The sequence below is a fragment of the Paralichthys olivaceus genome, chromosome 14 (assembly GCF_024713975.1).
Source record: "Paralichthys olivaceus isolate ysfri-2021 chromosome 14, ASM2471397v2, whole genome shotgun sequence".
NCBI classification, from domain to species: domain Eukaryota; kingdom Metazoa; phylum Chordata; class Actinopteri; order Pleuronectiformes; family Paralichthyidae; genus Paralichthys; species Paralichthys olivaceus.
In genome coordinates, this window is record NC_091106.1 from 11839331 (window position 1) to 11851431 (window position 12101).

The window sequence follows — 12101 nt, forward strand, 5'->3', positions numbered from 1 at the left end:
AAGCTTATAGCTGAGGAAACATTGGATTATTAATATTTACAGACTCGTCTCTGTGTGTTTAGTTACAGTTTTCCAAGACGTACAATCAACCAACGACCGATCTGGATGAGAGACAGTTTTATCAACTGCAGTTTTCAAGGTCAGTGAACTTTGAAACTCGACTGTATCTGTCGTCTGCAATAAACATCCAACGTTTTCTCAGCACTCCACACTTTCAGTGCAACCAAATGTCTCATTCATACACATATTTTATTTAGTTTTAATCTTACTATTTCCAGCTTCCTTTTTTAAATCAATAGCCTCACAATTTTCTACCCTTTTGTTCATGTTCATTATAATTATCATTAATATTACTGGTATTTGATTTCCATTGAGAGACTTTTTGGCTCTCACAAGCCCATTTTTCACTTTATTGAAAGGAATACACATTTACAAAGCAGGATACGTGTACTATTTATATATATCTATATATATGTAGATGCAAATACACAAAATTAATTTTAAGTTAATAAAACAGTAAGTATTACAAACACGTTGAGGATAGATCTAAAGGAAACTTCTTACATTATTTCAAGAGATATTCCTAGTCTTATTACTTTTTTACCAACAAAACTAAAGTCATTATTATCCTAATTAAAATATAAAAATATTATTATTATTTTATTGATATAATTATTATTAACAATAATACAAGTTTGCAATTAATAATAGTTATTACTATTCTCGCTATTAATTTGAATACTATTATTAGTTTTGCATAATATTTTTTTTTTTTATGAGACATTGGTCAGTAGAACATCGTCAGTATTTATATCACGGTAGGTATTTAACAATGGTTCATTTTAGCTGTGATCAAACTGACATCTCTTTCTTAATGTGTGTTTGACTCCACTACACTGCAGGACACGTGTGTAACACCACCAGAGTCAAGTGTGTGAACCATCAGTCCTTAAACAGTCGTTTACAGTAAACAGTTTGTTTGCAACATCCTCCAGCTGTTTGAGGCAACACGCAGGTGCAAACATCTGGATCTGTGTCTTACCTTCCCAGATCTTCACACTTGAAACTCTCCGCTGTTCTCCCGTGGTTTTGTGAGACGTGAGTGTTTTAGTTCGACTTCATCGCCTCTAACTTGACTAATGCCAAGTCTAATCTGATTCAAGATAAGAGTTCCGGCCAAACGTTTCAAAATAAAGCACGTCTTGAACAAATGGGTAAACGTTTTACAGAATAAACATTTTAAGATAAAAGTTCAGCACATCTCTCATTTCACCTCTTCAGAAAAACTAATATCAACACGTTCACAATGGACATCGATTTATAGTTTTGTAAAATAACACACACACACACACTGTGGTGTCTCTAAACAAACAAACAAATAAAAAGCATAGATGAGGCCTCTAGGTGGCTTATTCTAGTTCACAGGCCAGCTCTGTTCCACATACACTACATTAACCTAGTGGATTTGCATTAGTAGTGCTAGTGGTGTTCATATTGGTCATAGCTGTTTTACAGTTTTATTGGAAAACAGCAGATTGTTCGATTCCTCTGTCCAGCTTGACAGAGGCGGGTGTAATTGGGGCCAAAAAGAGGACAGAGTTAACGGTTGGTTAAGCAATAACAATGGCCCTAGAAACAGCTTCACAGTTACCACCAGCTTCAAGTTACAGAGAAATGTGTTAGAAGGAATTCTGGTGTTTGTGTTTCAAATCAAAAGTTGGTTGAACATGTTAATCATTGATCTCAAACTGGAGCTTCACATAGGAAATGTGACAGAAGTGATGAATCCAAGTTTCAGAGTTTAATGGAGCAAACACCATGGACACAGGGAGAACGGCTGTCTTCAGTGATACACAAAGTTACAAATATTAACACAAACAGAAAGCATTGAAGTCCATGCAAACACAAACATCTTAACTGGGCCAATAATTCATGCATACATCAGTAAAATATAGACACAATAGAATTTGATTCTACATCTTCTCACTGAATAATGCAGGTAAACAACAAAAAAAACCACAGCATATTAGGAAAAAATTTAAACAAAAGGCAAGGCAATGTAAATAAAGTAAATATGCTATTTGTATTAAAATATAATAATATACTATTATATATATAGTAATGCTAATTTAAAATACTTTAAAAAAAAAAGGAAGGGTGAACAATTTTGATGCTTACAAAAATTAAAGGAAGACACAAATAGAAGGAATAAACAAAACATTCTTATTGAAGCAGTTAGAACACACTATAAATCATCTGCAAATTTAAGAAAACCTAAGCCAAGTTACCATAGAAATCAAAGGTTTTGAAAGGCTTCTCCATTAGTGGTCATGGAATTTGTAATGTTGCAGTTTGACCAATAGAGAGCAGTAAGAATCCATTAAATCTTGGTTGAAAACTAAATGGTGTCAGTGCTGATAGAGTTTTAGTCAAAAGAGAAGTGTTGATAACTGTTTCTTCAACCAAAATAACATGCAACAGTCTAATAAACATCTTCTCTCTGCACAGAAAAACATCAAACTCTCTTCCTCTTTCATGTTTGTTTCTCTTCCCTATAATCTCACGGGTCAAGGAAGACGTTCTGAATCTTGATCTCTGTTTTTATTCTGTCTGTTTTCATCCAAAGATACAACCATACTTTGAGATTGATTCTGATGAAACCACATACACAGTCACACTCATATTAACCATTGTCACCACTGCAACAGCAGCAAGATTATTAATCATTTCACTAAATGAAATGACACAAGTCAAGGTCCAGCAAGCTTGAAACACAAAGACACAGGCGTAGTAGTTTTGTCAAGCAGAAAAAAAAATGTGTCTCTTCTTAACAGATGGTGATTTATCATTACTTTAAAGAAAAGAGAAGGAAAGAAGACATGTAAATGTGACGTTATAATCAATATTCTCCAACTATCCAAAAAGATTTAGAAAAAAAAAGTTGGTTCATAAGATATTCATGTTTTTTTAAAAGCATTTCAAAAAAACCCATGTGGTTGTTCAGTCTCCAAAACAAACCATCAACAGTAAATACATGTTTAATACCTTTATATAATCATGTTTAATACTCATGATGCTAAAGGTGAACTGAGAGAAATCATTTTAAATGTAAAGTAATGATTAATGGCAACATTAACCCACAGTTTCTACTATAAGATATTAAATAATAACATTTATTTACACATCCACAGATTTTGAGATTATACAGTTTGTTTCATTAATATTAAGGTTGTGTAAAGCTCTAATGTTAAGATCACTTCTAAAAGAAGAATATGCAATTTCACAGACAAATATTGTGGTGTCTCTCCTCACTGTTCAATGACAAGATTCGCCCAACCCTATATATGTCTCTTTTTAAAGGAAAAAGAAGCTAACATCAGTGTTCGTGGTCCCAGCACAGTCTTTGTTATTCTGATCAGAGTGGTCACAATCATCTCTAAAGGTCAAGTAGAGCTGGAGTTTGGTCATCCACCAGCTTCCTCTGCTCAAAAACTAATTTGTGAGTAAGTACAGCAGCCAGCATCCTGCGCTGCAGATGACTTTCAGATTCAGATCAATATCATGGCTAAAAGGGACATGAGAGGCATTTTGTATTAAATTCAAACATTCATGCTTCCATCGCTGACACCCCCAAAGATGCACCGTGACGAGCTAATAAAGAATTCAAATTAGAAAACTTCTGTAAGGTGGTGTAATGTCATGGACTCTTCCCAGACAGAAAAAGCTCTCCTTTGCTTTTTGAGTCACAATTCAAAAGAGAAAATGAAAATCATTATGCTGGGATTGCAGCTTTGATATTTTACAAGTTAACACATATAAACTGTGAAACATCTTCTCTTGGGCTCATGAGTGTTCTGAAATAGGTTGTAAATTCATTTTATACTTTATTTTACATAATTGTACATCCCTTTGGTCAACTGCAGTTGGTTTTAAATGTGCTATATAAATAAACTTGACTTTACGTATTGTATCAATGGACATTGTAAAAGTACAGTATTTGCATTACTGTGAAAATAAAGCAGATTACAGTATGGCTCATTTAAAACCATGACTGCGAATATTATTTTTTAAATTGAGATATAAACGGTCGTATATTAGGATGTGATTACATCTAAATAAGTAACAGTGTCAGAAAACAAAAACAAACTTGTCATTGTCAAATACTTAGATATTAGCTAAAGTCAAACAGGGGAAAAAACACGAGAGCATTGATATATTGGTAGACGGGTATAATTTTGCAGAGTTTTTTGGTAAGATGCCAAACAGTGATTAAACCATAACAAGACAAATATTCATTCTGACTTGATTAACAAAGAGCAGAGCATTGTTGGAGTAGATCAGAGGCTGTGAGGACAGACTGATGGGAGCCCATAGTATAACCCATTTCTGTTTATTCTTTTCGCTTTCATTAATTATAAATGTGATGGAAAAAATCATAGGTTGAACAAAAGTGCCTGTTCACCACATCAGGAGAAATCTGAGTCATGCAGGTGGTGTCCAGCACCATGGACAGCGACACAGAGGCCATAACTGTGTTTTTCTCCCTGAGGCGAAAAAAGGCACTGGTCACAAAGAGCATTTGTTCAGTTTGAAGAAAAATAACAACAAGCTGCTCTGTGGACAACTTCGGAAACTCACTGAAGAAAGTAATTGGATAAGATATGTTTCCTGTTGATAAGGTATTATCTCCCGGTAGTATGGCATCACTGATTCAACCATAATTGATCTTTGCCATATCAAAGTCAGTCATTATTTAAGGTGACATGATTGCGTTTCAAAATCCCCTGACTCAAAATTTAGTATATGTTACAATATGATCTCATAAGGATTTAGGTACTTAGAGCTGGCCCTCCCCATTAGCCAAATAAGCGTGGCCCCCCGGCAGATGTATACAAATCCGGACAGATGTATACAAAAGCATCTGTCTATCCACTGAGTCAGGGCCCCCCAAAAACTCCGGACCCCAAAACGCACAGAACCGGCTCTGCTGGTACTGAAGCCACACAGCCTTTTGCACTGTTGCACAGTTTTCTCAAATCCATATTGGAGTTTCTTGCTTCTATTTTCAGCATAAAACTTTCAAACAAAGCAACTGAATCTATTGAAGTGAGATTATTGCAGGGACCATGTATGAGCCCCGAATAAATGCAACGTCAACTCTTTTTTTTCTTTTTCATTCAGTCCCTCACAGCAGAATTATTATGCGCTCAGCGGGGACCGTCTTTGTTTTTCCAGCGGCGCCACGGTGCCAGAAAGTGGCCAATAAAGTGGCTGAGGGGCGGGGAGGAGGAGCGGCAGCAGCGCGGTGTGCAGACCCACTGAGGGTGGCGGGGTGCTGAGGAGAGGACGGAGAAGCAGCAGCAGCAGCAGAGATGGACGCACACCTCTGAAGCACAACGCACCCTCCTGTCAAGCATCACGGACTAGTTGGCTTTCCTGGGTTTTTTTGCGCTTGGTGCCCAGGTGGAGTGGAGCCACCAGAACGCACGAGCGGGGAAGGTTTTTAGTTTCATTCCGACGCTCATCCAGTCCAGTCCCGCACAGTCTCTCACCTGCACGGCCGGTGAGGAGCTCCGCTGTCACAGTCATGCATCCAAATAAGTGCTTACCTGAACTGGTGGCGGAGAAAAACACCCTGGACCCCTCTTTTGTGCACGCGTTGCGTCTGCTTGCAGAAGGTAAGTCAGGTTATTTGTTATGCTCTCAACCTTGTTCAACAGTGGCATTCACCTTGTTCTCTGCAACTGAAAACCCCCTTGCATTTATATTTCTGGGGAAAAGTCCAGTGACCTGATGTGGGTTTATATTTAACACATGACTCCTAATGCTGTGGCAGTGGATTCACTGTGGCTGTGCGTCTCGATTTGGACACTGCCCTTTGGCTCCTTGTGCAGAACTTTTTTTAAAGGTTTTTCCAAAGGTGGAGAATTGCAATGAGCACAGAAAGTAAAGTGTAGAGTCATCACCTTTTATTCTAACCTCCAAGGTCAAGCACCAGCACAACACAGCCCAAAAATAATAACCCAAGAGTGTCCACAGAGCAGTTCTCAATATAGAGCTGCAAATAGTGAATGTTACCTGGATGTTTGACTCGTTTTAAAGGCTGTTGTTAACCCTGTTCAGCATAGACTTATTTAGTATTAAATTGTGTGCTTTAATAATTTCTTTATCAGACTAAAACAAGCTGCACAAACTTGACATTCTCAAGTTTTTTTTTGCAAAAAAGACATGAACCACATAAAGCAAATATCAGCATTGGTCTAATATTTCTAAGAAATCTATCTGTACATAAATATTTAAGATTGTTCAGTTCATGGGTGGAGGTCCAAGTTTTTGTGTTGACTCAAAAGAGAGAGAGTCTCAAATGAGTGAAGATGTTACAGAGCACATCAACAAAGTAACAATATTTACAACATGAGAACATACTCGTGTGTACAGCAGGAAAGAGACCCACTGTTGATGTGACAGACAGACTGTATAGTGCATCCTGAAATTTAAGTGCCAGTATCACTGTTATCATTGTTCATAAACATTTTAGGTGAATGTAGTGTAGCATGACTCATCGTCTCTTATCACCAACGCTGTCGTCAAGGTCACAGCAGGGACTCAAAAGTGCCACTGAGACAGATGTTCGACCGTCTCTCCTCTGACACCGTGTCACAGTTTGTCCAACAGAGCCGTATAATCAAGTTCAGCCTGCAGCATGTAAAGTACTTTCTCCACGCCGCAGATGCATCCGTAATTTCATTCACACATCGAGACTGTGTCACTTTTGATAGGCGAGAAAACTTATCACGGCAAAGCAAACACAAGGACTCGGCTCAGCTCAAGCGGAATTAGAATCAGAGTCAGATGTGTTGGCACAAGTGCGTTCGCTCACACGGGGGAATTTGGTTCCTGCAGTTGCTGAGTCTCGAACAATGTGCAAAACAAAGTACCTCCTGTTTACAGACAATATAAAAGCAAGGTACAGATCATATAAAAGGCAAAATACATGCTGTATATTAAGTGCAAGTGTGTGATAGTGCAAACAAGACTTGTGTGCAGCATGTGGGGGTAAAAAAGTAATGCAGGTGTACTGAAAGAAACAGGAGTATCTATGGTACAGTAGATGATACCGGTCAGCTGTTGATGAGCGTGATGGGGAAAGTCACTCCTTTTGTGTCTGGTAGTTGTAGTTTACACGGTTCTGTTTTGCCTGCAGGGATCTGTAACACATTTCTCATCGGTTTTCCTGGTTCCTGGGCAGAGGGGGCAGAACCCCCCCCCCCGCTGTCCTCACTGTTCGCTGCAGTCTCGCTCCTATCCTGTTTTGTGGCTGCTCCCAACCAGACCGTGATGGATGTGCCCAGCACGCATCCACTGACTGCAGCGTAGAACTCGCTCAACAGCTCCCGTGGCAGACAATACTTCCTCAGTTGCGGCAGAAAGTACATCCTCTGCTGTGCACTTCAGTTGATGTAGGTGATGCCGGTTGGTCTCCCGCCTCTGGTCTTGGGGAAAATGGTAGTTCCCAGAAGCTTGATGGGTTGAAACAGAGCGGCGAGGGGGAGCAGTGTCTCCAAAATTCTGCTGTCGGTTTCACAGTGTTGAAAATGTGTTCGGCTCCACTTGTTTGACTGCACCTGAGCACCAGGACTACAACTTTCTGCCCATACGCTGACTTGTCACCATCTCGTATGAGTCCAGTAAACAGTAGTGTGGTCTGCAAACTTTAGAAGTTTGACAGCTGGGTCTTTGGAGGTGCAGTCTTTGCTCTATAGTTAGAAGAGCAGTGGGGAGACGACGCAACAACGAAACAATACGAGATGTGATAAACCGCCGACAATAATGATAATATCAATAACATCACAATACGATCTATGAATATAGATGTGCTCCCTCTGGTAGGCAGGAGTGCCATCCCAAAAATAACTTAAGGTTTGAGTGATGTGTTGTGGAATCACTATTTTTACGCTACTTACACGGGAAAACTGCAGTAAAGCAAGGAAAACACCTGGCTTTATATTCCTGTAGGAACACGTACTGCGGTGTATCAGCTGTAAAATGTCTACACTCACCCGTACTACTGACGTTACGAGTCTTAACACACATCTGTCTGGACGTGGTTGTTGAGAGAGTTATAGAGTCCAACTCCATGTCAGATTAATATGCTGATTAACATGACAGTGCTCTGGTGCCTCTGCTCCTTGAGCTCCCCTGTTGAAATGTGTGGATGAGACACGTGACAGCGACGCTCTTGTCGCGAACTGTGATCCAGATGGTTTCACACAGCCAGGACACAAAGGAAAACCACGGTCGTTATTGTATTTGTGAACAGCAGTTAGCATGTTTATATGGTATAGATATTGATTTTATTCGGAAGAATTCTATATAACTTACTGAATTATCTTTCACTAACGGATACACATGTACTCAACACAGTGCAGTTCAGTCTTCAAGTAAGTACAACACTATAAACGCAAATACAACACACTAATACATTTCAATAGATTTGCGAGCATTTCAATGCGATTGAATCATGTTTGCGAGGTCAACAAAGAAAAGTGCATTCATCGTTCACAATAGTGAACAATTACTGTGATAAACTGTCGGCTCGGTCAGAAGCAGCGTCGGCTCGGACAATGTTCAACACCATCAGCTGTGGGCAGCATCTGAAATAATCGTCATAATTTCTACCACTTTCACACAGTTTCTATCATCTCATGTCAGTCTGCGCTCATGTTTTATACTGATTCATGCAAATCAGTGGACGGCAAGATAAACTGCGCTCACAGATTTATAGATCCACAGCTATTTGTCACTGAATAGCGGAGCAAGTAATCCTGCATTATTCACATCATGCACGTTAACCAGCATGACACGGATTTACCACAGCCTCAGTTAACGGCTCCGAATTTATGGAATGAATTTGTTGTTTGTTTAAGTTATCGTTGCCTTTAAAGTTGTTGTTCTTTCTTCGAGCGGAGTTAAGCTCCTTCAGTGGGTGGGTGAGGCAGATTCTCGGGGATTGGAGTGTGGTCGTCTTGTTTGCTTTGACAGTGAAACAGTGAAATAATGTTTTTTAGCCCATTCCCCTCAACACCCTTCTTTAAAATCACATAAACTCACCTTTAACAACTCATTTCAGCGTATTCGCAATGATTACTCAGATTGACACACAAAGGTCAATGTTTCCATGTGTTGAGCTTTAATTTGCGGCCGACTAAAGAGCTGCACCGTTGTTTTAAAAGTGGGTTCAAGTTAGACACAAGAAGGGGACGATTTAATAGATCCCAGCGGGTTTCTTTGCAATACTTACAATACCTACATGCCACGTAATTCAGTCCTGCCATGAAAACTAATGGGATTCCTAATAAGCAAAGCAGACAGACACACAGAGGAGGGTGTGCACACATGTCTGATGGATGGGTAGAGGAATATTGGTTGATGAGAAAAACGAAGGCAAGTGTGTGCAGCTGCATGTTACCATTTTTAGATTAAAGGTGACATTTCCACACATTATTATTTTTATTTTATTTATTTTTTCACAAGCACAAGATCTATTTTATATCGTTGCTAAGCATTACTAAGCTCAAATGCAGTCACAAGTGCTGCCAGGCGAAGCGGCAGTACAAACAAATCTTCATGAGATCTGAAGGACGTAAGCTTCTCTGAATAAAAGATGCGCATGTACTGTTTATGGAGGAGGACCAAGACTCACTTAAAGTAAAACGTAAGAGAGAAGAACATGAGAAGCCCCTCACATCTAATAAGTTTACTGGTGTTCTCACTTTCAATGATGTTGTCAGTTTAATGTCTTTAAGCATCAGTGGGTATAAGATATTTGAACGGCAGGTTTTTGATGTGATACACCGCACCGTGCGAGTGCAACACATCCTTTAATCTTTTATAAAATCTGGGTTTTGTTTCATGTTTTCCTTGCGTTTAGCCTTTCTCCAAACTGTCAGAGCTAAAAATTCTCTCTTAAGCAGCCAGCTGCACTTTTCTGTCGTTCTCACAACAACTCTTACGCAAAAGAGGAAATGTTCTGAAAAAAGAGACGAAATATTAAGTAGTTAATCACAGTATAAGTCGGTTTCTGTTTAAGTAAATGGTAAATGCTCTGTATTTATGTGGCACTATACTTGATGACCACTCAAAATACTTCACAGTACAGTTTTGCCATTCTCCCATTTACACACACATTCGTACCCTTTCTCTATCACACATCACTCACACACGCGGAATAGGGGAGACTGGGATCAAACCACTGACCCTCTGGTAAGTGGTTAACCCGCTCTACCTCCAGAGTCACAGCCACCTGATTAGTAATGGCTAAAGCCTCATGCTTCTGCGTCAAAGCTATGCCTACATGCTAGTGGCGGTTGAGTTTCTATTCTGGTGTTGAGTGTCTTCCGGTTTCTGGTCCGCTTATTTACAATTTCTTTGGCGTCTCTGTTTACTTATGAACAATGGCGAGTGTTAATAAGCGGATCGAGTTGGAGTTGGAGCTGATAGACGTTGAAGAGCAATTACTTTTTCTTATAGAACTGAAACTAAGAGTCTGCCAGAAATGCGATGCTACTAAAAGGACCAATCACAGGTCTTGTGGCCAGCGTCGCCTCGATGCATGGTTAAATTTTTGGTGAGGTGCACGTCAGGCTACGGCGTATGGTACACGTCTACACATAGGCTACCTGGACAGGTCTCAGTGTGTCATAGAGACAAAATACAAAGACAATAAAACACTCAATTTCACACCTACAGGACATTTTGAGTCTCTGGTTAACCTAACCCTAATTCACATATCTTTGGACTGTAGGAGGAAGCAGGTGAACATTCCACAGCAGCTACCCACTGCTCCACCACGCCACTCTCCTTTCACTTTTATTAAAAACCAATCAGATGTTGCAGGAACCATCTTAGCTTTAGTCAGCTAATAACGTAGAGCAGTAATTAGAAAGTGAGAGAGTAAGCCGCACTGACTGTTAAGTAGATATCTCATAATCTGTAGATGCATAGTAAAGTATAGAGTCGACAAATACTCAAGAACAGACATGTCTTTCAATTGATTCGGATGATGCCCCACCACAGAGAGCAGTTTTGTCTGGAAACTCAAATTGATTTTCACTTAATCTCTCTCCCTCTCTTGTTTATAAATTGTTACTCACATTTTCAGCGCGCCCATTATGAGAGTATCCAGCGGTGACTCGGCTCGGAGCAGCAGATACACCGCCTCGCCCCTTGTGGTGTGACCTATCAAAAGGACAAAAAAGAATTACATTGCATTTCAGGAAAGTGAGACATTGCATTAGATTTTCGCCGTTTAGCCGACACTCTTATCGAAAGTGACTTACAATGAGTGCATGGGTTGAATAAGATTAAATTCCAAGGTCATGAGCATTTTCAAGCAACAGCAATGAGTGGATGAGCCAAAGCCGCAGCACTCAGAAAATAGATATTACAGATCAGATTATGTTTCTGTCCCTCTTGAATGCCCACATATAACTGGAAAGTTGTACATTCAAAATAAGGCACAGAAAGCAATATGTATTTAGCCCTCCATCCTTTATTTCTTGATATAAAATAAAGAGAAACTGACACATACATAAATAATAGCGTATTTTGCACATGTTATCTCGGAGATAAAGACCATGTTGTCAACCAGAGATAAATGTGAGGACTATTTTGTGTTCTGTCTGGCCTTTATGTTGTGTTCTGTCTGGCCTTTATGTTGTGTATAATTTGTTTATTTTATTCAAAATATGTAATTTGTATGAATAGCAATTACTCTTTCACTTTGTGTTGCATATTCAGCAGAGAATTTGAGGACGGCGTTTTAATTTGATTTAAGATTTAATACTTTATCTCTGTGTCAAGGGCTGAATGCAATTTGCCTCAGCGCGGCTCCGTTAAAAACACATCAACAGCGTGGGGCCGAACAGCGGTGCACATTTCAGGCCCTTTACATTTAAATTCATCAGTCCAGAGTGAAAAAGGCCAAATCTAATTGCACGTCTTGTCGTCCATCCAACCCCCACCAGCTCCACTCTGCCATTCGGAGCACCATTACTACAATTTTCTGTGTTTGGAGTTAACACGCATTTAGTTATAGGAGA

At 39.5% G+C, this 12101-nt stretch overlaps 1 protein-coding gene across 15 annotated transcripts in view; it reads left to right on the plus strand.

The window, feature by feature from the left end:
* The window catches only part of khdrbs2 (KH domain containing, RNA binding, signal transduction associated 2), a 73756-nt gene that overhangs the window by 4287 nt on the left and 57368 nt on the right, over positions 1-12101 (plus strand). For 13 of the 15 annotated variants that reach the window (XM_069538395.1, XM_069538406.1, XM_069538405.1 and 10 more), the window contains 2 exons: positions 63-139; positions 5182-5678. In XM_069538395.1, coding sequence (XP_069394496.1) covers positions 5588-5678 — 91 coding nt within the window. In that variant the 5' untranslated portion in view covers positions 63-139; positions 5182-5587. The remainder of the gene's footprint in view (positions 1-62; positions 140-5181; positions 5679-12101) is intronic. The other 2 variants (XM_069538396.1, XM_020090898.2) reach the window with 1 other exon arrangement.